This window comes from Eulemur rufifrons, chromosome 1, assembly GCF_041146395.1.
Source record: "Eulemur rufifrons isolate Redbay chromosome 1, OSU_ERuf_1, whole genome shotgun sequence".
Taxonomy (NCBI): domain Eukaryota; kingdom Metazoa; phylum Chordata; class Mammalia; order Primates; family Lemuridae; genus Eulemur; species Eulemur rufifrons.
In genome coordinates, this window is record NC_090983.1 from 12,540,173 (window position 1) to 12,563,293 (window position 23,121).

Here is a 23,121-nt window from a genome sequence, read left to right on the forward strand (position 1 = left end):
TATTGAAAATATAGGATGCATGTTGTTGACGGAACTATTTAATTTGTGTGTGTGACATGTATACATGTGTGTGTACACTCACACACACACACACACACCACTTGACCTGTGAGTGAAAGTTCGTTTGTGTGACTATTAAAAGTACTAAAATAGTATCAGAGGCTAAGCTGGTGGCAGCTTTCATCACAGCCTTCATAGAAATTAATACAAAATACCCCACAGTTTGCTCTAAGGCATTAATTTCACTGGTGTCAGGCAGCCTCATAATTGGGTTGTGTTGTATTTTTAACTATATTTATTATCATTCAAGTGTTTCTAGAAAAGGAAATGAGACATGTAATTTAATTTGACTTGGATCTTCTTGGAAATTTTCTACTTCTTTACAAATACCAGTATCATACAGGGAAGCAGCCACTTTTAATTTTTTATTTTCATTTTCTATACAAAGATGTGTGAGTTTTGATGTGCTTATAAGCGATATATATGGTTAGGAAATAAAAAGAAAATAAAACTGCCAGGCCTGAATTCAAATTAAAAGTACACCTTACATCATAAAACTTGTAAGGCTTATTTGTACCCTTGCTTTTACTAATGAAGTTAAGAGTTAACAAAATAGAAAATTCTGATTTTTCTAACTATCATGTTTGTGTTGAATATGATGAACTAATCATCCCTTATATTTGCAAAGGGCTTTATATTTTACCAACTTTAACCTGCTTTATTTCACTGAAATGGACTAAGACATTCAAAGAGTTACTACTGGTTGATTTCTTCTGAGATTTACTGCTGTCTGACTCTGTTACCAAGGGAACCATTTCCAAATTCAGCTTAATCTGAGTTTGCCCAGCTGTGCAGTTCTTAACTTTGATTTAGCCAATGTTTTTCCATTCTCATGAAACTGTGTGGTTCAAGACAGAGAGAAGGTTAAAGGGTCAGTGTACGATGGTTTATTCCTTACTTAATCATTTCCTTTTTGCTGAGAAAAACTAGTCCTGTTTTCTGAATCTCAAACATTTGCGAGGTTGTCCAGTGGAACGTCCCTCTGATGAAAGGCCGTCACAGGACCGCAGGCTGACAGCTGTGGCTGTAGATCCAGCTGTTTGGACTTTCTCCGCTCTTCCCGTTTGTTTTAAACACAAATAGTGTGGGAGTTGGTTCCATTCCAATTACACTAAGGCCAAAAGGTCCTAGATTAAGTTAAGGTCTAAAGAATCCATGTGTCATGTAGATCTTCTGTTTCTTCTAAGATATTTAATCCATTATCTTCATAACACTGAAATTAGTTAACAGCTGTGTTCTTTCTGATTTGTTTTGGAGATCTCAAGATTGGAATTCTTTTTAGGGTCTCTCAAAAGACCCCGTGGGTTATTTGCTTGTCTGTATGCCAAGATGTGAAGAGAATTTTAAAATAATTACCATGTGATATTCTAATAGAGCCTACTCTATTGGTCCTAAACTAAACATCTATTTTTGTTTGTTTGATTTTCTGTGTTGTTAACCAGAGTGATAGTCTGCACACTGAAGAAGGCATTCAGATACAGGATTAATTCTGTTCTGAATATTGAGAGTAAAGATTCAGATATCTAGAAAGGACAGGGGTGATTGTGAAAGAGTGAGGGAATCCCAGGGAATATACTGCATGTCACAGAAAGAACATGAAACTTCTCAAACGCAGGGGGAAAACTCTTCATCGTGTTTCTTGAAAAGATCAGATATTATGAAAAGGAGTGCCAAGAATAACTAATTCAGATAGACAAAACTAGAGTAACCCCAATGATGAGTCACTAATTGGCTAGCTAATTACACTTGACATTTACAGCCTGAATAAGTCCTCAGACAGGAGGGATTTGCTCAGAAATTGCTCTTTCTGCCTCATTCCATCAATCCCCTACCTGATTAGCTCCCCAGTGCTGACAAGTTCACCTTGTATCTGTGAGCTACAGAAAGAAATTCTGAGTATCTACAACACTGATTGTCCTTTAGATATTTCCATTTGCAAAGCTAATGAGTTTAAGACTAAACCAATCCTAAATTTAATCCTTCTCTTTTGATCTGCAAGTATAAATACATGAAAATATTTTCTAGGCCATTTCTTAAGGAAAATAAAAGATAGAATTTCAAAGTCACTTTCAATTTGCTGATATACATAACTAGGTAGGTTGCCTTCTTTTTTCGCACAGGAGGTAGAGGAGCCTAATTTGATTCAGGTGGTACTGGGAAGGGGACACTGCCCTTTTTTTATTTCAGTACTCTTACTTGTATTATTACTTCTTTTGCCTCCATTAGAATCATTAGTTGGCAGGGTTATTTTTAAATGAAATATAGATAATAAATATGGATGCTTGTAGTATAGTTCCTGGTGCAGGAAGAATTTAGTGTAATTGTCTTGATTGGATGATTGGTTTGACTTGGTTTTTATATGTTTCTGGGTAAAACATGTAGGTTAACATTCAGTCATTTTCAAATAAAAGCGAATCTATATTTGTCTGGTATTTGGTGATTCATGTACCACTTTCACATATTCCATTTCCTTGATCTTTGTAGCATTAACCTTTTGCCATTTATCCAGATATCAGCTAAGTCTCTAATGACTTGTCCAAGTCACGTAGCTGGTAAGGAACAGACCTGGAACTTCCAACTGGAGATTCTGACTTCTAAGCCCTTGAAACAATGGCCAATGCATGTGCGTGTTTAAATAACTTACTAGATGTTTATGGTTCCCTATAGAGCTAAAAAAAATAGTAATACATTAGTTATTAAATTGCTAATTGTGCTTCTCTCCTCTGCTGACATTAGCTTCTAGAACCACATACATATTCTGTAATTATTTTCCCTGGTTTCCTTTCCCCAGGGTTTTGTGTATCTTTTTTTAATTACTTGTGAAGCTGTTAATGGTTCAACTTTTATGTGAAGTCTCGCTCTGAATTTTTTAGGCTCCCTCTCTGGTGGATTTTCAAAGGGGAAACAATTTTAAAAATCAAATAACTCCCCAGTGTTTCCAGGAAGGCACGATAGTTTTGAGAAACCAAGTTCATCTTCTCACTGTGGTGAAAGAAATACATGTTCATTATAGAAAATTTGGAGAATGTGGAAAAATCAAAATAGCAAAATCCTAAATATCAGTCCCACCCAAACATAATAACTGATAATATTTGGATCTATATTTCTAATATTTTTTCTTTATTTTTTTTTTGCATCTTGTACAGTTCTGTTGTATAACTTTTATTTTCACTTTTATTGATTATTATAAACTTCAAAAAACTCAGTTTTGAAGGGCATGTATTATTTCATAGGGTGGTTGTGCCATAATTTCCTAAACATTCCTTATCCACGATGATCTATTGTTTCTCATTTTTAGCTGGTCTTCCCCTTCCAGCCTTACTACTAGGCATTCTGGATTTAAACTCTAATGTCATGATATGTGTGCATCTGGAACCATTGTCAAGATGACCTTGACCTCTTTCCTTCTGAGGTAGTACCCTTTCTTTATCTTTTCTTTTGTAGCAATGCTTGCCATCTTGATCATGGACTCCAGCCTCCTCATGTTTTCAAAAAAAAAAAAAAAATCTTGTGCAAAATGTTTTGAGTTAACTAACTCTCCTAAAGGATTGAAGAGTTCAGTAAATTCCTGGCATGTACTGCACAGCTATTCATTGATTTACTCCAACCCCTATGCTAGTTTGAATGTCCTTCCCAAAGCCGATTGCAGCATTAAGCCTCTCTCCACTACACATGCTTCTCTGAAAAATATAATCCACTTTTTTTGAACAGCAGCACTGGTGTCTTCACTTACTGGGCCCCACTAGCCTACCTGCCTTTCTTATCCCCCTGGTATTAAGGTGAACATGTTTTCTCCATCTTGTTACAAAGATAAAGTTGCAAAGACATCCTTGTATTAGTCTTGGATTATATGTTTGCTTGTTCTTTAAGATAGAATCCCAGCTGGATCTAGATGAAAAAAATGTAAACTTATTTATTCCACAAATATTTACTGAGTGCCTACTATTTGCTCTTTATAGACATTAAACTTATAATACAGGTGTTTTAAATCCCTGATTAGTGAAAATTTAAAATCTGCAGGCTTCATCTATTCAACTCTTATGTAATGAGTACTACAAGTGTGGTGATCTTCTAAAGGCTTAACAAATACTACCTCACTTAATCCTATGAGGGAACTATTACTAAGCCATTTTACAGATGGAGAAATTAAGACATGGGGATTTTAATTATCATGACCAAAGTTCCATGGTCCGTAAGTGACAATGCCAGAACTGGAAACCCTGGAATTCTGGTTCTATGGTGTATGTCACACTTGATGTTGCATCTTAACATAGAAAACCTATAATCACATTCTCCCTTAAACTTTGGACTTTCCCATAATGAGGGGCTGGATAGTCTAGGTTATGTTTTAGTTAGACTGTACTTCTATTCTGGAGAAATATCTGGGTTGGTAATTTAATCATGTAATTTTTCAGTGATACACACTTCAGATGCTTATTTTCTTTCAGTGTCATTTCTTCACCCATTTGACTTTGAATTGTAACAATGAAAATAATTCAGCTCTCTGTAATGGATTACTGTGTTCTTGAAATTAAAATCTTTAGTTAAGACATGCACAGTCTGCATGTTTCAAACCAATTGAATGGCCCTTGGCATTCAGGGACTATCAAAGAGATGGCAGTTTCACCACCCTTGGGCCATGAGAAGTTATGGAATCAGTAGAGAACAAAGCATTTGTTTTTGTGGCAAGAGCCCATTCTTCTACTGTGAAGTTGATTTGGAGGAGAGTTGTGGATTTGGGGAACTAGATCAAACAAATCTCTTCATACTGTATAAGAATAGGGCCTCTTACCACTGCAGCACACCACCAGCCCCGATGCATAATAACAGGTACTGTGGGTGCCTTTTCCCATGCAAAGTGACTTTAGAATAGCTAATGAAATTCATTAGTCATTTGAGAGAAAGAGAGTAAGAGTAAAAAGCACTATAAAAATCCAATCCGATTCAGGGTAATCTTGGCACATACCTTATCCCTGTTGGTGCATTTCCAAAAGAATCAGGCACATTAAATTCAGGAGGGACAACCCAGCCCTTGTTAAAGCTGTAAATCAATGCTGCTACATGCCCAGTTTCACTCAACATCTCTACACAGAGCAGTAGTAAGAAATTCACTGATCCCTCCATCCTCGTATACGTCTGCCTGCGATTGCCCTTTGAGCTATCAATTTGTAATCCTTGGAATTAACCTTTGCCTGAAAAATAAGGAATTGAAACTTAAAATACATCTAAATAGAATAATAATATTCTAGGCAGGGATTCTAGAAAGACTTTTCTTTTTAATTACATAAGTCATGCCATCATGTCTCTGTACCTTCTACCTCAAAATATTTAATATTTCACAGTTCTTTCACTAAATAGATTATGTTGGTCAACTAAATTTCTTATTTTGTCCAAATATTGTGTGGAGTCTGTATTTTTATTTGCTAAATCTAGCCACTTGAAGGGCCTTCCAGAGAAAACATCTTACATTGCCCTTAGCCTACCCTTAGCATTGCCCTTAGCATTTGTGAAATGTAGTTTTTTTTTCTTTTTCTTTTGTAATGCAGAAAGTGCATGGAGAGCCTCATATTTTGTTTTGTTTTATTTTTTATATTTGGAAAATCATCAAAACAAATATTGACTGCTACTTTGAGGAGCCCATTAGCAATTATTTAAATGTCAGTGAAAGTTTCTAGGGCTTTATGAGCAGAGATCTTCCAAAGAAAGCCTTAGAAATCAAAGCTCAGTCTGTGTGCTCTGCAGAATGAGGAGGAGGGGCAAGTGGAGGGTGGGTGTTGAAGGATTGGAGAGAAAATGTCTGTTGTCATTGATGTGAAAAAGAAATCTTTTTTTTTCACCTATGAGATCACTTTAACAGCAAAATTTCATGGTGATCACACATGCTTCTAGGAGCCCAAAACTAACCCAGAGGACCACCCCTTTTCATTTAGGTGCAGAAAGCCTTCATCAAAAGGGCTACAGGTCTCAGACTGTGTCCTTGGTTTTCTGTTTTGTTTGTTTTCTTAGGGGGGAATGTCCATTTTTCTCACTTTATAAGTTCTGTACAGTTTGGAGCAAACATGTCAACCCTATTTATGAATGGGGTTCATATGGGAGAATGCTTCTTCCTCTAGCATTTATGTTTTTGGCAGTGTGGGAGGCTTCTTTGAGGGGAGTGCATTTCCTCTTGGCTTTGGGATTTTATTGCAGTATTGCTATCTGGCTATTTTGTCACACTTGTCCATTTTCACCACATTGGGTACAAAATAATTGTGTTGTCCACTTTTATTTGAAAATGATCTAGCTTCTCTCAGTAGAGCCAAAGAGGCTCAAAGCCAAGAAATGAATCCTGACACAGGATCCATGCTTCAGTGACAATTAAGACAGCCTGTGATACTTTGATTGCTAGCAAGATGCCAACATTTTAAAACTGACGTGCACAGAACCCACAAGGAAGTATCTAATTCAGCAAAAATGCTGATGATCATCATAGCACTATAGCAAGTGAGCAGAGGTCTTTCTTCATGTTGCCAAAGATAAAGGTAAAGATAAGGCTGGTCCCAAACTCCTGGCCTCAAACGATCCTCCCACCCTGGCCTCCCAAAGGGCTGGGATTACAGGTGTGAGCCACCATGTCCAGCTGACAACGATGAAGTTTATGTAAATATCTGTTCTGTGGATGTGATAGGGCTGGATATGGTGAGCCCGGGGGACTCGATATGAACAGCTTGAATTTCTGAGGGAGATGTCAGGCATTTCAGGATCTTCTCAAATTATTTCAGATCTAGAAATAATAGTTAGGTGACTTTGCCCTAACCTCCTGGAGTCTCTGTGACTCCCTTGGAAGGATTGTGCAATGTCAAAGCCCCTGTGATAACTAAGAAATGAAATCCAGCCAGGCATCGAGAAGAAGGGAGACGATACCTGCAGGTGACTAATATCATATTTTCTTTTCCTACAGCAGGAAAAGCCTAGGCTCCTTGATCCTTTGGATTATGAAACTGTCATCGAAGAACTTGAAAAGACCTATCGGAATGATCCTCTTCAGGATCTCCTGTTCTTCCCCAGTGACGACTTTTCAGTAAGTCTTCTTGTCTCATGCCACCTAAATTCAGGAGGGCCCCAGAAGTTGGGTCTCTGTCTTTCCCCGTAGATTCAGGAAGCAGAGGCCTCTTCCTGGGGCCACCCTGCGTCACAGTCTCTGCAGTGGGAGTCCACATCCAGCAGCAGAAAGTACCCATGGGCCTCCTCAAGTTGGAAGATTGGAGGCTCAGTGAGGCAGTAAGCACTGGGACAGAAGTGGCACAGGATGCTGCCTGGCGCTCTGGCTCATGTCCCCACCAATGTCCCACTTTCTAACCACCACCTCCCCTGCACTCACAGAGCACTTCCTCCCTCAGGCCATTTCTAAGTGAAAGCTTCCAAGCAACTGAAACCAACCAACAGCAAAGGCAGGAATCTATTGGCACAAAAGATGCAATTCTTAAAAATCACCCTTAATCTTGATTTGCCTTTATTAAGGAGATGTTGAAGCTTGGCGGCAAAGAAAGGTAGGCAAAAACATCCTCGTGGAAGGATTTACAGTCTGAGATATGTCCCCTTTAGGACAGTGCATACCACCACATAGATTGCTCCTGAGGGCAGTAGAGAAAATAAATAAAAAGGAAATGCCTTTTGGAGACAAGCAGGATAAAGTTATGGATGGTGAGCACCTACATGTTCCAGACATTGCATTCTGGTATTTCTGGTCATCTTAAAAATTTTTAGGTTGTTAGTAAATATCTAACTATGCAAACAGAGATCTCAATGGGCACTTGATAAACTTTGCTGTTTTTTCTCCTAAAAGAAAGCTAGTCTTAGACATCACAAACTTCAACATCTTAAAGCAGGTGAGAAGGCAGCTCAAGGGTAACCCTGCGAAATAGCCACTGTCTGTGAAAACCTCTGTCGGGGAGTGTGGGCTTCAGTACCCCACACTTTCTTCAAATAGCCTCAAACTTCGGTTTTCTCTCTCACCATTGGGGCAAATCTGACTTCTGGCTTCTAACGGGTTAATTTTTTTTTAACCTTCCTCCGTGGATTCATGAAAAAGAAGATATGTAGAAGTTAGTAATTTTCTGTTCCAAGTATGAAAAATAATGGAAAAAAGGAGACAGATTTGTAAATAGGAAGAAAGAAACTCTTCCAGTCTGTTTTTTTAAAATTTTTAAATGGCTTCTCCTTTAGTGTTGGCACATTTCGAGAGAGGCTTATCTCACACAGAAATCTCATTTCCGTAGTTGGATCAAGCCACTAGGGCTTGAACTGTAAGCCTAAAGTTGAAGCACTTTTTTTTTTTAATTCCACATCCTCATTTTCATTTTTCGGACTGAAGGTAAACCTGACGAACAGCCTCTTTCTGTCAAACATCACCAAAAATCATGAAACCTGGAGCATCTTTCCTTCTAGCTCTGTCGTTCAGAAATATGTCAAATACTACTCAAAGGCTTCATATCTCAAAAAAAGAGTGGAGGAATGTAGATGGGATGTCATATTTGCACGGAATTTGAATTTATTCTTTGGCATCTTTCTGTGCTCGTTTAAGTTGAGCATTGTCTCTGATTACTCTTTGGCCCTGGCCATCCTTAATGGTGTAACAGAGCGTATAATAACATACTGTTTATTTTCCCAGTGCAAACATTCCAAGAAATACACTGAACTATTTTATTCCATGCCTGCTTAAAACCTTCTGTAGCTCCCTGTTGTCTTCCAAAGGAAGTGCAAACACCTCAGCATGGCCCAAGGCCTTCTCCAAAATCAGTCCTAGCTCATTTCTCTTCCCTTCCCCCACCCCAGCGCCATCATACGGAGTCACCCTCATTCCCAACTGGGGTAAAATACTAGCACAATTCTAAATATACCATTCTCAAACATACCCCAAACTATTTCCTTCCTTTACTCATTCAACAAATATGTAAAAAATGCCGAGTGTTGGGCATTGTTCCGTCACACAGCAGTGACTAGACAGAAATTATCTCTTGGTGGGAGAAGTCAGGGAAAAAAATAATTAAACCAATTAATTAACAAGATAATTCAGATAAAGACCAGCTCCATGAAGAAAAGAAAACAGGGCAGTGTGATAGAAACTGACTAAGGGAAGAGAGCTACCTTGGGCTGGGAGGACAAGGACGGCCCCTCTGAGGAGGTGACATTTGAGCTGAGTTCAGAATTCTCAAGGAGGAACAGCCATGCTAGAAACCGGGGAAGGCGTGTTTCAGGCTGAAGGAAGAGTTGGTAGGAAGGCCCTGGAGAGCTCTGAGATTGGAGACTGGTGTGGCTGGTCAAGATTAGGCATTTGCGTCTTATTCTCAATGCAAGTGGCAAGGGGCAAGTCATTGGAGTTTTTCAAGAAGGGGAACAAATGACCTGGCATGTACTATTAAAAGCTCATCTGGCCCCTGTGTGGAGAACATGTGACAGGGCGCAGAGGAAGCAGGGAGGCCAGTTGGCAGAGTGGCTTCCAATAAGTTGATGCTCAGAGATATTTGATGCCACCTAATCCTTATTATCACAAAACGTCATGTCCCACAAATGGCTAAAGTTTAATTTGCATTAAGCAACTGACAAACAAAAGAATAGTATTGAATATTATTTCTACATAAAACTGCCAATTTTTGAATACTATTCAGATAGATTACTCTCCCTTTTTCCTGTTGTACAGAGTATGGCTTGGCAAACTGCAGCACATGAGTGTCTGCTGTCTATTTTTGTATGTCCCATGAGCTAGGAATGTTTTTTTATGTTTTTAAATAGTTGAAGGAAAACAATAAATGTATGAAACATATGAAAATTATGTGAAGTTCATATTTTAATATTTGTAAATAAAGTTTTATTTGAACACTGACATGCATTCATTTACCTATTGTCTATGGCTGCTTTCATGATACAAAGGTGGAGTTGCAACAAATTTGCAGGAGTTGCAACAGAGACGTGCAGCCCTAAGTACTCTTTGACCTTTTATAGAACAAGGGGCCAATCCCTGCTATACAGTATAACTGCATTTTTTTTTCTCATCCTCTTTATGGAGTATAAATGACACTTCTTTAAGTGTCCTCTGATGCTTTTTGTTCCATCCACAGTCTACGTTACGTTTTAGGGCTACTGCTCACCAACAGCAAACTTCTGTGCACCTGGGAAGTGCATCATTTCCTTAGCTCCTCCTTGAGCAGTGAGTGAGGATCCTCTGGGGTGTGTGTGGACAGTCTTGACTCAGCCAGTGGAAAGTGGTCGTAGAATGACCACTACAATCCTAAGGCATGGCGGGATGGAAGGAGGGCAGTGGCTCCAACTCTCCCTAACTCCCTCCAAAGCTCGTGAATCCAGTTCCTGCCCTGCAGATTGGAGAATCCATCCCACTTCTATGTTTTCACGTTACCAAGCACCCACGCTTGCAGCAGACATGATTCATTACTCGGTTTGTTTAATCAATATTTATTCAGCACCCACAAGGTGCCGAATATAGAACAGCACTTCCTAGACCTGTGAGACTGACAAGAAAAGCAAAAGCCCTGTGTTTACCCGTATATGGATGAGAAAGTCAGTTGATCAAGCATGCTTATGGTTCAGAAATATCAAGAAATGGGGGCATCATCTGGTACTTGGTACACTGAAAAGATGATTTTTTGCCAAGGCAGTATTGCTGCATTGCGAACATAGACGTTAAGTTTTTCCGTATTCACTCTGCTGGCCTCCATCACACTCTTTTGCCTGGACCCCCAGAAGTGGCTTTTACCTGTTCTCCCTGCCTTCTCCCTCGACCTGCTCTGATTCATTGACATACAGTATCCAAAGGAAGGGTTTAGAAACACAAATCAGATAATGCTGCACCCTTGGTTATAACCTCTCAGCGGCTTCCTGTTGCCTTGAGGGTCAGAGCCAGCTCCTTCCCAGCTCTGTCATCTGGCTCCTGGTGACCCCCAAGCCCCTCATCTGCTAGCCGTGTTTCCCTTGGTCACTGCACAGACACCCAGCATTCCTTCTGTTCCCTAAATTGCCATGCTTATTCCCCATGATAGGGCCTTTCTGCTCTCCGTACAACTGGTTCCTGTTTTCCCTTCACGATTCAGTTCAAATGTCAGCTCTTCAAATAAACATCCCAACTTCCAGCCTGCATTCCCCCACACCCCCTTTATCCCATCACCCCACCTGCTTCTCTCTGTAGCTCTTGCCACTACTGGGAAGGATCTCAGTTTGCTTTCTCACTCTTCTGTCACTTGTTTCTTGCCATTAGATTGTAACCTCTAGCAGGACAGGGATGTCCTCTGTCTTGATCATTGTGAGAGTCCCAGTAATGAAAGCAGCTCTTGACACAAAACAGATGGAAAATAAATATTTATTTCATGAATTGTCTTTCAGAAACATGCAGGTTATTATTTTAGAATATAACTTTGACGTTTTGAGTATCTCGAGGAACCATGAGGCCATTCTCAAATGAAATTCTCAAAAATAAAGAGAATGAAGTAATTGGCTTTGCTTGATGAGGAAGAAAATGGTTTAGTATCATACTTTCCTCTTTGACACATCTCAACATATCACCTTAATAAACAGCACTAAGAACATGATTCCTTCTAATACAGTGCCTGGTACGTAGCTGATGTCAACAAAGGTTATCTTCCTCCATCTAACACTTTAATGTATCTATTCACTCAGTCACTTGCTTTCCGTTACTAGGCAATGGAGAAATCAGTTCATATCTGTATTTCAAGTACCCAACACAATGTCTGGTTCATGGGCACTCAATGGAAATCATTGAACCTGAACTAAAATAGTCTTCTTCCAAGTTAAGGAACTGAAGGTGAAGCATTTGCCTTTATCCTGGTACTCCAGGTGGAGACTGTGGTTCCTGGGTTCTGGGACTAGGCAGTACGAACTTCGGCACTACTTGTGTCAATGATTTCCTGGGCATAAGCAGCATAGATGCGTTTATTAACCCATTCATTGCAAAAAATATACTCTTAATACTTCAAAAATTGTATTTGCTACTCTTATTCTTCTCATCTTTCTTTTTGAAGCTGGTAGTAAGACCAAAAAATAAAGAACTTAGTCACCAAAGTGTGTGACTCAGTAAAGTAGGCAAAGAAAGCAAGGGCTGAAAAGAACAGTTTCAAGGACACGCTGAATCATACTGTTGAATGGTTCACTTAAGTAGAGGCTGATGCAAAATAACAGAACAAAAGGTGAGAAAGCCAGAAATGAGTTTCTTGCTGAGCAGAAAATGTGAAATCCTGAGGTGGAATCATTTCTAGGAGGTAGAAAACCTTAAATAAGAAAGTTCTGATGTATGAAAACTGGAAATACTGCACACTGCGTAGGAAGACCACTTACCGCTGTGTTTCAATACTGCCCACACCACCAAAACTCCTCTGCTTAAACTCACCTTCATGGACCACTTGGTGATCTAAGCTGTATGTATCGAGGTACCAGTATGAACAAGAAGCAGCCCTTACCCATGAACAGTTAGACTTTCAACACCGGGCAGGGTTATGTTCAAAGTCAAAGGTCTGTGTCACACAACTGAAATCACCTGTCGAAAGAGTGACATTATCTTCTTAAATTCCATCTTCATATTGTTAGGTCACAATTAGTGTCCCAGGGCACCCCAGTGCATCCTGCACTTTTCACTGGCTTGCTATTAAAATTGAGTGAATGGTGGATTTCATAATATACTGACGGCTTATTCTTTTCATAATGTGTCTCTAGCTATAAAAAGCAGCTGGTGTATGGGGACTTCCAGAATAAACCGCATGGGTCATTCTAGGAGCGGAAGCAGAAAGACTTTAATATATTTTAAATTGCAAAGCAGAAAGGTCATAAGTTTTCTTCTTTTTTTTTTTTCTGAGACACAGCTTAACATTTTATAGGAATCTCAACCTCTTTTTAATCCATGGCCTCTGAGCCTAAAAAGCAAGCTGTAAATGATTTATAATGTTAATGCAAGAACAACAGAATTGCAGTGTGGAAAGCTAAGTAATAGTCTTTGTCGAATTAGATTCTTTCTGAGTTATAATATTCCTCTCATTTACAAACTAATGAAGTTAAGATTTGGAAAGGCTCTTGTTCCAGGACGTAGAGCAATCGTGAGGACAGAAGTCAAACATAAGCACCTTGACTTTTGCTGTTCGTGCCTGTCTAAACGGCATGCTTTTGGCCAGATGCTTCAAGGTGCACCACAGGTTAGGGGAAATATTAATATCAACTCCCTGAATCTCACAAGGAGTGACGCTATTAGAATGTTAGTCCTGAGGGAAGCAGTTCTAGTTGCTTACTTCATTTCAGTATGCATATGTGGAGACTCTGTTCTGTGTGTGATTGTACTAGGAATGTATGTCCACACACAGACTTGTACATGCATGTCCACAGAAGCGTTATTCATAATGCCCCCAAACTGGAAACAACCTAAATGTCCATCGACTGATGAATACATTTTGTTTATCCATATCCATACAATGGAATATTATTATTCAGCCATAAAAAGGAATGAAATATTGACACATGCTACAACTTGGATCAACCTTGAATACATTGTGCTAAGCGAAAGAAGCCAGTCACAAAAGACCACTTATGTTATGATTCCATTTGTATGAAATGTTCAGAGTAGGCAAATCCATAGAGACAGAAAGCAGATTAGTGATTGCCAGAAGCTGGGGAGAAGGGCAAGTGGGAAGTGACTGCTAGTGGATATGGGGTTTCTTTTGGGGGTGATGAAAATGTACTAAAATTAAATAGTGGTGATGGTTGTACAACTCTGTAAATACACTCAGAACCACTGAATTCTATTTTTAAAAAAGGAATTTTATGGTATGCTGATTATATTTCAGTTACACTGTTATTCAGGTTGTTCTGTCTATTAGGGTAGAGGTCCTATAGGTGGCCAGAAGAAGGATACAAATGAATCATAAAAACATATGTCTGCTTTCAAGTTCTTTATTATTTAAAACGAAGAAACAAAACATACCAAAGGAACAATAAGTAATGTGGCCAAACTTATTTCATTAATTGTTATATTTTATTCCCAAAGCACATTTAGTGTGGCTTGCTTATGAATGATAAAACACATGTATAAAATGACGGGCTGAATTCATCAGCAGCATAGCTTTTGAGTCTCAAATATTTATAACTAAGCTCCAGACTTCATGTATGATACACATCGTAAGTAATAGAGTTCAGGGAAGATAAAATGTATTTTGGAGGAATTAGAGATTTTCAAAAGGAGATGGCACCTATATGAAACCTGAGATTTGGAAAGAATGAGGAAGGAAGAGGATTTTCTGAGAGGCAGAGGGGCCTGGGCAAGGACCATTGCAGGAATGAGCCCATTGTGGTAGGGGCCTTCTTGGGTAGTGAGCTCTGACCACCGCCTCTGAGTCCTTGCCGAGGGAAGGTTCTGACGCAATAAGTGTCTTTATGTTATTAGAGCCCTTTGTTTTTATTAATGCTCACATTTTTCCATATGTATAATGTTTTGTCCTCACCTGCTTTGAGGAATTGAGAAACATTTTGGAGCCTGAAAAATGAGTCACAGAAAAAGAAGTGAAATGACTTGCTTAGCAGTTTGTCAGTCCAAGAGTAAAACATCTTGAGCAACTTCTTATGCACTTATATATTTACTATGTTTATATATTCTTAATTATATTTAAGTATACTTAAATACTGTAATGCTAAATCACCATGCTTGAATTGGTTGGATGATGGCTACTATCCAGTCATGGACAACTGTTCATTATTTGTGCATTTCCCAATCAGTTTAACTCCAGCAAAACAAGAAGGGCCTTCTCTTTAAAGTACAATGAAGGTACTAAAGCGATATTCTCTTTAATACTAAAGTATTAAAAAAAGTAAGATAAAATCACAGCAATAATATTCTTCTGAATGTGGTAAAAAGTGCTTCTCAAGCAACTAATATAATATAAGTATCTTCTCTAATAGAATAAAAGGTAATATTAGTGCCTGAGAAATTTAGGTGAAGATTACTTTCCAACGTGTGCTGAGGTTGGAATTGATCGTAAGCGTTAGTCAATCATTCCTCTTGTGAGGCTCGTTGACTTCTCAACTTGGGCTGATTGATTACTTTAAACATCATCATTTTGTCCTCCTTTTTGAGCAGCTGGAACCCACAATACTGTCAGAGGAAGCTTTTCTCAGCCTAGGGTAGGAAAAGCAGCTCTTTTTTTCAGACTTTGACAATGGTCTTTAGACAATTGAGAAATAGCCCCAATGTGCTTGGAGTGAGTCTTCTGCAGCTAGTGTAGCTGGCAGAGTGGTGGCTGCAACAAAACCACAAAGCCTTCCCACTGCAGGGTGGAAAGAGCCAGAAGGTGACAGGGCCACAGTTGAAGATGTCTGAATATAACAGATCTGAAATTACAAACACGGGCCTGCATGCATCACTTCATGACAGTTTTTTTTATTATTTCCAAATGCTTGATTTCCAGACAATAGGCTCCTTATGAAACCCTACCACCGAAAGAGAAGTTCAGCCGGGTTCCAATGCAGTCTCAGATCCATTTCATGCTATTGAGCTATACTAATTGTAGACCAGAGGGTTTATAAAAGAGAACAGGAAGTCTCTTGTGGCCAAGGCAATTTGTAGTGGTCTGAAAACATCTAATTCTCAGAAAAGAAATTCTTTGTAACCATATTAATACACTTACCAACTATGATTCTTTATAGTTTTCTTCTTATTTGATCGATTTATTTTTGCTTTAGTGGAGGCACACTAAAGAACTTTTTTAAATGAATTGGAGCACCACAATTTTTAAAGTTGAAACTTGTGGAAGCCTTTTGTTTTTTTTTTTTTCAGACAAATACTTCAGTATTATAACAAAATACAATTAAGGCATGCATTGTACATATATTTCTTTTCTTATAACTTGGGTACTCTGTGAAAGGTAATTAGATATGCAATAACTCCACTCATTGTAAAATAATGTTTCAAATTTATCACATGGGTCCATGAGCATGATTCAGCCCCATTTGTCTTATTTAGTAAAGAGTCAACATCGGTTCATAATAACTAGAGATCATCAGGAATCACTCATAGGCATTGGACACACCATTAAGCAGCTTTTATTACCCTACCTGCATAAATTCCCAGTCTCATGTATTGCATATGAGCATTAGCGTATGTATTTTGGGGTCTATCTTTGCTATATGACATTACTAATCAAGCTGCCATGTCACTATTATTATAGGAAACCTGAACCCACATTCTAGGAACTTAACCATTAAAACAAAAAAAGCTTCTTAAATCCACTAAGTATTCGCTTTATTTTTTATGCCACAGACCAGTGAGCTGAGTGGGACAATATGTTTACATAAATGGAAAAAGGAGTGGTCACTTCACATGTCAAGTATGATAGACCCAATTTAGATCTTATTGTTTACATTTTATTTTATTATAAGCTTTATTTTGAGCCATGTTACCCTACTCTCCATCAAACTTAAAGTATTTTAGAGCAGCTATTTAAAAAAAAGGCAAGCAAATAATGGAGGACTCTAGGTGGATAATGAGAAAGAGGAATGAATCTCTTGCATCTTTTTTTGCATAAAAATTTTATTAAATAATGGCCATAATATAGAAAATTTTTGAATTAGAGAAAGAAAATTGTGATGTTCCCGGTAGATTATAATATGTAATATTCCCTGAGAGCCAAGCAAGTAACCCTGTATATTTGAGAGTTATCTGTCCAAACAGGAAACAAAGTCATCCCAGATAATTGAAATCTAGCAATAATCCACAAAGCTCAATTTAGGTGTGATTCTTAATCTTCTACTCTTAACTTTCAATAGCATTTCTTTACTGTTTCTTTTCTAATACAGTAACATAAAAGAAGCAACTTGAAGGAGGAATTTCAAAAGGAATTAAAAATATAAACTATAAATAATAAGATCTAAATTGGTTCTATCATACTTTACATAAGAAGCAACCATTTCTTGTCCCATCTATGTATCTATACTTGCTCCCTCTGTCTGTACGTGGTTTGAATTGGTAGCAGCCATAGCTCTTCCAAACTCTGTTGATACAGCTGCAGTCAAATCCCAGGGCAAATGCAGTGGCCCAGGGAGTTCAGTCTACAGCTATGTCTTAGGATGAGCGTTTATCTTTACCACGTGATGTATCCACAACATTGTTTTCTCATTATTTTTATCCTGTAATCTTGTTAGAGCCACATGACATTCTTCCTCTTTCATAGTGTCTAAACCCCATGCTTTCCAATATGCATGTGCACGCACACACATGCACTCACACCGACACACTCATACATCACACCCATTCACACATGCACATACACATGCTGACACACTACACACATGCGCCCCACACACTCATCGCACAGACACACTCATACACTACACCCAGTCATATGTGTTCACATACACCACACACACCACACACACACTCTCATATGTGCTCCCACACACCATTCACACATCTTCACCCCAAACACACTTATATATACTCACATTCCATAAATTCAACAAAGAATCTTTTAAGTGCTGAAGTTATAGCAGTGAACAAAACAGACAAAGTGTCTTGCCCTCATGGAGCTTACATGAGGAGTGAAGAAAAGGAGGATTTGAAGAAAATGAGAGTCAAGGATTGGAAGCAATGGAATGGTGGGAAGGACACTGCCTTTGGTGGCACAGCTGACAGTGGTGACGCGAACACAGAAGACTAACTCCCTCTACCTTCTCCTACCCATCTTCTCCAAAACTAAGGATGGGTTTTAAGATTATCAACTGTTCCAACAACTAACCTAGAAAAATGCCTCTCATCTAAACCAGTTTAATTTAGTGCCTTAGAAACCCTGATGAATCATTTGTGATTAGGGGATGTGCAACATACAAGACCTTAACCATTGGTACCATGGATGTTGCAGACTCCTCATCTCAGCATCCCTGTAACCATCAAGATGTAGTACAGACTAAGGAAAGCTGATGTCTGGAGATGGAAACTTGCTGTTTTAGGGCATTTCACACTCCCCAGCTTCATGGGACTGCAGGCATGTAAAGAAGAAATAACCTATGAAATTCTCTTTTAGATGTTTTAAGAGGTACTTTACATATTTGTTTATGTATATTCATTTAATAGATTGTTGTTTGCTTAGCATGGAAGTTGGAAAATATTTTGCTTATTTCAACAAAAATAAAGACACCGTAAACATGACCTATTTTCTTCAAGGTCCAGATTTACTGAACAGTCTTTCTTCCCTCCCACCTCTAACTGTGGATAAACACACACACACACACACACACACACACACACACAGTGTGCTTCCAAAAGGTGCTAAGTTTACCTTGTTGGCATTTAAGAGATTATTTACAATACTATTAAAATAATGCTGATTTTGTAAATTTTCTTTTTCATGTCAAATTTATTTAAGCATTAACAGCAACAATTTTAAAAAGATTTCAAATAGAAATAAGCTGAAATAAAAATATAGAGATGCCCAAATCTTTGTTTTCTGCAGAGAGGGAAATTGACCTTAAAATTATGAGTTGCACTGCTAAAACAGTGCCTGCAGTAATGCCGGCAGTGGTGGTCAAAGGATTGTGTGGATCTTCTCTCCTAGAGATTAAAATGGCAAGAACCACAGAAGTTTCTCTGTCTTCTGTTATCCCTAAATGCTAAGATCTAAATAACTTCTCTTTTGTGTTTTCAGTATAGTGATCTACCCAATACTTTTAAGTTGGAGGACTTCATTTCTTTTTATTGTTCTTCTCAGACAGCCACGGTTTCTTGGGATATCCGAACACTGTACTCAACCGTCCCTGAAGATGCAGAGCACAAGGCGGAAAACTTGCTGGTGAAAGAGGTAAATGTGATGCTTCCAATGCTGCGTTTCATAAAGCTTTTGCTTTTCCCCAGGGGATTCGCAACACAATTCACTTTTATTGTCTTCTTCTCCTTTTCAATACGAAATTCCAAGTGCTCTGATCAGCGAGTGTTTTTCAACCTTCATCACCTGTAGGTGGCTTTCCATCTCCCTGTTAATCACTTCACGTTAGCTGGTGACTGCTCAAGTTTTAGATCTTCTTTTCTTTTGTTTTTATTTCAATTAAGATCCCCATGTTGAGAAATATTTTTATATTCCTAATATAAAGAAATTAAAATTTTCTTCTTTTCTAATAAATATATTGTTTCTTTAATTCCTGTCTTATTCTATTATCTAATATTCCTAAAACAATGTTGAATATTAATGCTAATATAAGGCATCTTGTCTAGTTCTTGAATTTAGGAGGACACTTTTAGTATCTTTGATGCTATATGAAATATGGTGTTGTATGTTGGTTTCTGGCATCTCTTTATCATGTTGTAAGAAATGTCTTACTTAGTTTCTTTAGAGTGTTTATAAAGACTGGTTGTACTATGTTACCACATGCATATTCGTTCTATTGATATAACAATAGTTTTTCTGCTTTAAGTTAGCACCGTACTAGAATTAATGGGCCATTATTTTGTGGATCATACTTGAATTTCTGGTATAAACTTTCTTCTTCAAGTTGTATTATTATTTTAATGTGCTATTGTGTTCAAATTGCTTTTATTTTATTTTGAATTTTGGCATTGATATTCATGACTAAAATTTGGCTTTAGTTTTCTTTTTTCTTTTGTTTTAGAGAAATGCTAGCTTTAAAAAATAAATTGGGACACTCTAAATCTTTTTTGTGATTTTGAATAAACACATAAACAAGTGAAACAAAACAGTATCTAGAACAGATCAAGTACATAATGGTTATTTAAGATGGTACTTAAAGTCTCTGAGAAAGAGTGAACAGTTCAACATATACTACTTGGCTATCCATTTTGGAAGAAAATAAAGTTAGGTCTGTATCTCATAGCCACATACAAAAGTAAATTCCAGATGAATACAAAATCTAAATTTTTGGCCTGGTGTGGTGGCTCACCCTTGTAATTTGGGAGGCTGAAGTGGGAGGATTGCTTGAGCCTCAGCAAGAGCAAGACCCCATCTCTACAAAAATTTAAAAAATTAGCCAGGCGTGATAGCATGTGTCTATATTCCCAGCTACTCAGGAGGCTGAGGCAGAAGGATCGCCTGAGGCCAGAAGTTTGAGGTTGCAGTGAGCTATGATGATGCTACTGCATTCCAGCCTAGGCAGCAAAGTGTCTCAAAAATATATATATATATATTTACAAATATATATATATAAATTTTCAAAACAAAAGTTCTAAAAATGTAGGAAAACATGTTAAAGTGGAAAGTTAGGGAAAATGTAAAGATTTAACCAAATAAAAATTTTAAATTTTTATATGATGAATGGTACCACAAAGTCAAAAGAAAATATTGAATTAGAGAATTATTTGTAACTCCTTATATCTTTTGCCTAACACACATATTCACTCACACACACATATTATATATTCTTAATATTCAAAATCCTACAAATTAATAAGAAAAAGACAAATAACCCAAGAAAATATGAGCAGAAGACATGAGCAGGCAGTTTAAAAGAGGAAATGCAATCAGCCAAGAGGCATACAAAGTTGTTCAGACTCACTAGTAGTCATGAAAATATAAATTAAACCAAAATTTTACATAATATTTGACAGAAGAAATATTTTAAGATGAATATCATTTAGCAATGGTGGGAGTATAGTGAAAGAAATATTGTCACACAATGTTTGAAATACTCACACGTCCATAACCTTTTGAGCTGTAATTCACAAGTACCTTTTCAGTAGCATATATAAATATGCACATACATATTATAAAAACAAATACTAGAGCCTAAAGATATTATAGATGTGTATTGATGAATTGGAAAATTTGAAATATCAATTAATAGAGGTGAAGTTGAAAAAAAATTGGCACATCTATATTTTATACTAATATACAGCCAATAAAAATTAAATATATTTAACTATTTTAATTTAGATGCTCATGATATATTGTTAGGGGAAAAAAAGCAAGTCACAGAATGTGTAGTATGATAGCATTAAAGATGTAAAACCCATAAGTGTATACATAAATATGTTTATGTAACCCTAGAAAAAGTATAAAGAATGTACACATTAAACTCATAATATTGGTTACCCAAGAAGTTTGAGATTATAGAGGAAGGTGAGAGATTGATTTTAAATTTATATAATCCTGTATTGTTGCAGTGTTATAAATGAATTTTGTAACTAAAGACTATTTTGGAAAAAGTTAGTTAGAACATATTTTAAAATGTTGCCAGAATTGAAAGCAACCAGAGTCTACTACCTAAACTTGTCTCCAAAAATTAAAATCCAACATAATTCTTCAAGTAATTAGGCAGTCACCTAAGAGACTACTTCAGATTTATTTTTACTATCTTAGTTTGGTAAAAAAAGTGTCATATGGAGCAGTCAGAATCTCATATGTGTTTTGCTTTATGATTCTACCTGATTCTACCTGCTGGGCTTGTCTGTCAGTCAGAGAAGTCAATTAAGTTCACTTGACATAGTCCATTCTTAACCATTTTAAATATAACTACTATAGATTTATAAATGTTTCCATAATTTTAGGGACTTTTCATTTTATAGTTTTTCACCCTCTTCCTGGATGTGTAGGGCATTTATGCATTTCCAATTTGCAGCAATTTCCTTTTTATTGTGGAAAATGGCCCTCCCATGAATGAGGCTTCTTAGCTCTTTGCTGTGGGTCTCTGGTACACAAGACCTCTGAGGCCTTAGACTTCGTTGCAGGCCTCCTTCAGCTCTTGTCTCTAGCCACCTCCTCACATTATTGCTGAGCATGCCTTCGACGGAGGGCCAACGAGCCCAAACCCCAAATCCCAGGACCGACTCAGAACACCCAACCCCAATCTCTGGATCCAACCAGGGCTTCAAGTTTAGTGACTTTTCCAGGGGAAGCATGGCCTGAAACACAGATTTTTACAACCCGGGAAACTTCAAAGGACTTTTCTCGGGTTCTTAGAGGCCTTTACTTTTGTTTGTGCTTCAAGAGCTTCTGCACCACACCTTCAAATGTCCAGATCGCGATCTCTTTGTTTCTACAGTTCTCTGTGAATGTCACCTTCAGCAGAGAACAGTTAGACCACACATTTGCCTTTCTCTTGTTATTGCTCCTAGGGAGAAATTTCTCATCTTCACCTTTCAAGTACTCGCAACCTCCTTTTCTCACTTCAACGCTCAGCTTCTCACTTCTCCTAAACTCTGCTCCCAGGAGAAACCAAGCAGAGTGCCTTTTACCCTAGATCCCAAATGTCTGCCAAACTTTTATGTTGCAAAACTCAGGACATAACATTTGGCTCTCTTTTGTAACATGAATGAATCTTCTTGTCATGTTTTCCTTAACCATAAGGTTCTAAGGCAGTAAAAAAGAAAGAAGATGAAGAAACCTGGGAAGAAACAATTTTATTTCCTGCTAACTTTTGTGTATCCCTGGCAATGAAAATCCTGCAAACACTCCCATGGTTGGGCTTGGTTTTAAAATGGAGATAAAATGAAACCTGTGCTTTATAGGATGGGAAGAAGATAAACCCTACTTATAAATATCCCATAATGATAATGGAGCATAAATAGGCAGGCCTGGAGACAGTAGATAAAAAGAAAGGGGTCACCAGAGAGCTGGGTTAAGTCTGGGAAATGACCCCAGAGAATCATGCTGCAAAAAGTCTTGACCTCAATTGCTAGTAGCAGCTAACCTTTATTGACTACTTACTTTGTGCCAGATAGGCTTCCAAGCCGGTCATTTGTAATAATTACAAACGTGTTCATCATTATCATCATCATCACCTTTCAATGACAAGGGAACTATGTCATAGAAGGATAAAGAAACCTGCCCAGCCAGCATGATACAGGTAGGAAAAGACAGATCTAACATCTGGACACATGCCATCTAGCCCCGCCCCTGGGCTCCTAAGCACAGAGCTAATTAACTGCCAGGATGGTACTTTGCTATAAATTTGCTATATTCTTCCGGAAAGAGTACTTCTCTCACTCAGCCTTCTTCCTCACATCCCCCCCTGTAGTTTTTGCTCAGGTGACTCTGATGCATATAGTCAGGGGACCACACAGGGAGGAACACTGGCTGG

General features: G+C 37.9%; 1 protein-coding gene across 6 annotated transcripts in view; it reads left to right on the forward strand.

The window, feature by feature from the left end:
* Nucleotides 1-23,121, forward strand: part of DOCK10 (dedicator of cytokinesis 10) — a 251,705-nt gene that overhangs the window by 100,996 nt on the left and 127,588 nt on the right. For all 6 annotated transcript variants that reach the window (XM_069466706.1, XM_069466724.1, XM_069466686.1 and 3 more), the window contains exons 2-3: nucleotides 7,001-7,120; nucleotides 18,804-18,893. In XM_069466706.1, the coding sequence (XP_069322807.1) occupies nucleotides 7,001-7,120; nucleotides 18,804-18,893 (210 nt within the window). The remainder of the gene's footprint in view (nucleotides 1-7,000; nucleotides 7,121-18,803; nucleotides 18,894-23,121) is intronic.